General features: G+C 62.0%; 1 protein-coding gene across 1 annotated transcript in view; it reads left to right on the top strand.

The window, feature by feature from the left end:
* The window catches only part of MFAP4 (microfibril associated protein 4), a 5972-nt gene extending 3725 nt beyond the window's left edge, over positions 1 to 2247 (top strand). Inside the window, exons 5-6 of the mRNA XM_026658283.2 lie at positions 283 to 465; positions 1746 to 2247. Coding sequence (XP_026514068.1) covers positions 283 to 465; positions 1746 to 1993 — 431 coding nt within the window. The 3' untranslated portion in view covers positions 1994 to 2247. The remainder of the gene's footprint in view (positions 1 to 282; positions 466 to 1745) is intronic.
* Positions 2248 to 2431: the final 184 nt, after the last annotated feature.

Below are 2431 nucleotides of genomic sequence, written 5' to 3'. Positions count from 1 at the left end.
TCCATCCCCACCTACACACCCCTTCATCCATCCATGCACCCCCACATACCCCTCCATCTATTCACCCCCATACAGTCTCCCCAGTTCCCATTCTCTTCCCTCTCTCCTGTGCCTGGCTTCCCTGTTCCAGCCCCACAAGCCACCTAGGCCAGATGCTCTGGTGGATAGCAGCCCCCCAACCCACACACACCCCCCTCCCCCCCCCCCCCCCCCCCCGGGTTACCCCTTCCCCCGCGGGCCCCCCCCCCCCGCCCCCCCCCCCCCCCCGGCCCCACCCTGCAGGCCTGCAGAACATCCACCTGCTGACCCTGAAGCGGAAGTACGAGCTGCGGGTGGACCTGGAGGACTTCGAGAACAACACAGCCTGGGCCCAGTACACGGATTTCTCCCTGTCGCCCCAAGCCATCAGCGCCGAGGAGGACGGCTACACCCTGCACGTGGGGGGCTTCACCGATGGAGGGGCAGGTGAGAGAACCCAGGCATCCGGGCATGTGGCCCACCAAGCCCCATGCCCCTCCTGCAGGCAATGATTGAACCCAGGGCTCCTGATTCCCACCTCCCTGCTCTAACCCACCAGACCCCACTCCCCTCCCAGCGCCGGGGAGAGAACCCAGGAATCCTGGCTCCCAGACCCCCCTGCTCTGACCCACTCAACCCCCCTCCCCTCCCAGAGCTGGGGAGAGAACCCAGGAGTCCTGGTTCCCAAACCCCCCTGCTCTGACCCACTCGACCCCACTCCTTTCCCAGAGCTGGGGACAGAACCCAGGAGTCCCGACACTGATGACGGAGTCAATGTTAGTCTCCTCTGAGTCAAAGCTCCACCTGCCCTGCCCCAGAGGTGGCTGCATCTCAGCCCCGAGTGAGCCATCCCCGGGCAGCGTCACTGTGCAGCTGTTCCCCAGCTGCCCTGCCCCAGAGGTGGCTGCATCTCAGTGCTGGGGTTTGTCATCCTGACACTCAGAGCCCTGACACGCCCCCCCCCCCCCCCGCCCCAACCCACCCCCATCTCCGCTACCTTGTGAGCGCGATCCCACAGCCAACCAAGGCAGAGAGACCCAGGCACGCTGACGCAGTTGCTCGGCAACCCTGAGCTCCGGGGGCATCCCCGGGGCCCTCCTTAATCACCCTCTCGCCATAGACTCACAGAATCATAGAAGATCAGGGTTGGAAGGGACCTCAGGAGGTCATCTAGTCCAACCCCCTGCTCAAAGCAGGACCAATCGCCAACTAAATCATCCCAGCCAGGGCTTTGTCAAGCCTGACCTTAAAAACCTCAAAGGAAGGAGATTCCACCACCTCCCTAGGTAACCTATTCCAGTGCTTCACCACCCTCCTAGTGAAATAGTGTTTCCTAATATCCAACCTAAACCTCCCCCACTGCAACGTGAGACCATTGCTCCTTGTTCTGTCATCTGCCACCACTGAGAACAGTCTAGATCCATCCTCTTTGGAACCCCCCTTTCAGGTAGTTGAAAGCAGCTATCAAATCCCCCCTCATTCTTCTCTTCTGCAGACTAAACAATCCCAGTTCCCTCAGCCTCTCCTCATAAGTCATGTGCTCCAGCCCCTTAATCATTTTTGTTGCCCTCCGCTGGACTCTTTCCAATTTTCCAGCCAAAAACCACCGTGGAAACCAAAGGGGCCCATCCCCACCCGGGGCAGGGTGGTCCCCCATCCGTCCGCTCCCCCGGCCGAGACGGAGACGCGCCCGTCTAACCCATCCCCTCTTCCCCCACCATATCCAGGTGACTCCTTGTCCTACCACACCGGGCAGAAGTTCTCCACCTTCGACCGCGACCAAGACCTGTACGTGCAGAACTGCGCCGCCCTCTCCTCCGGCGCCTGGTGGTTCAAGAGCTGCCACTTCTCCAACCTCAACGGCTTCTACCTGGGCGGGGCCCACCTCTCCTACGCCAACGGCCTCAACTGGGCCCAGTGGAAAGGCTTCTACTACTCGCTCCGCAAGAGCGAGATGAAGATCCGGCGCATCTGAGCGGTGCGCACCTCCCCCCTCTCCCCGGGAGTGGGGCCAGCGCTCGGTGGAGTTCGGGGGGAAGGGATCGGGGGGGATAAAGGGTGCAGGGTGGCATCAGGATACAGCCCGGAGGAGCGGCGTGCTGTGGCTCAACGGGCTTTTTATTATATTGGACTGGGGACATGAGTTTGAATCCCGGCGTGGGTGAAGCGGCACCGCGAGACCAGTGCGGTCTCAGGGGTCGGAGGAGGGGCAGCAGGGGGCTGCGGGTCGGGAGTGAGGGGCACCCACCCGAGAGGCTGACTGCTGCCCCCTTGTGCCCCACTCTCTGTCCCCTAATAAAACTCTGTTACTTGAGGCTCCACTCTGGCTCGTTGCAGGATGGGGGTAGGGGGAGGATGCTGGGGGACCTAACCCCGATTCCTGCCAGAACACGTGGGGTCCCCCGGTCCTTAT

The sequence above is a fragment of the Terrapene carolina genome, unplaced genomic scaffold (genome assembly GCF_002925995.2).
Source record: "Terrapene carolina triunguis isolate 2854851 unplaced genomic scaffold, T_m_triunguis-2.0 Scaffold423, whole genome shotgun sequence".
Taxonomy (NCBI): domain Eukaryota; kingdom Metazoa; phylum Chordata; order Testudines; family Emydidae; genus Terrapene; species Terrapene triunguis.
The sequence above is the reverse complement of the archived record's forward strand: the minus strand, read 5'-3'. Positions and strand labels throughout refer to the sequence as shown.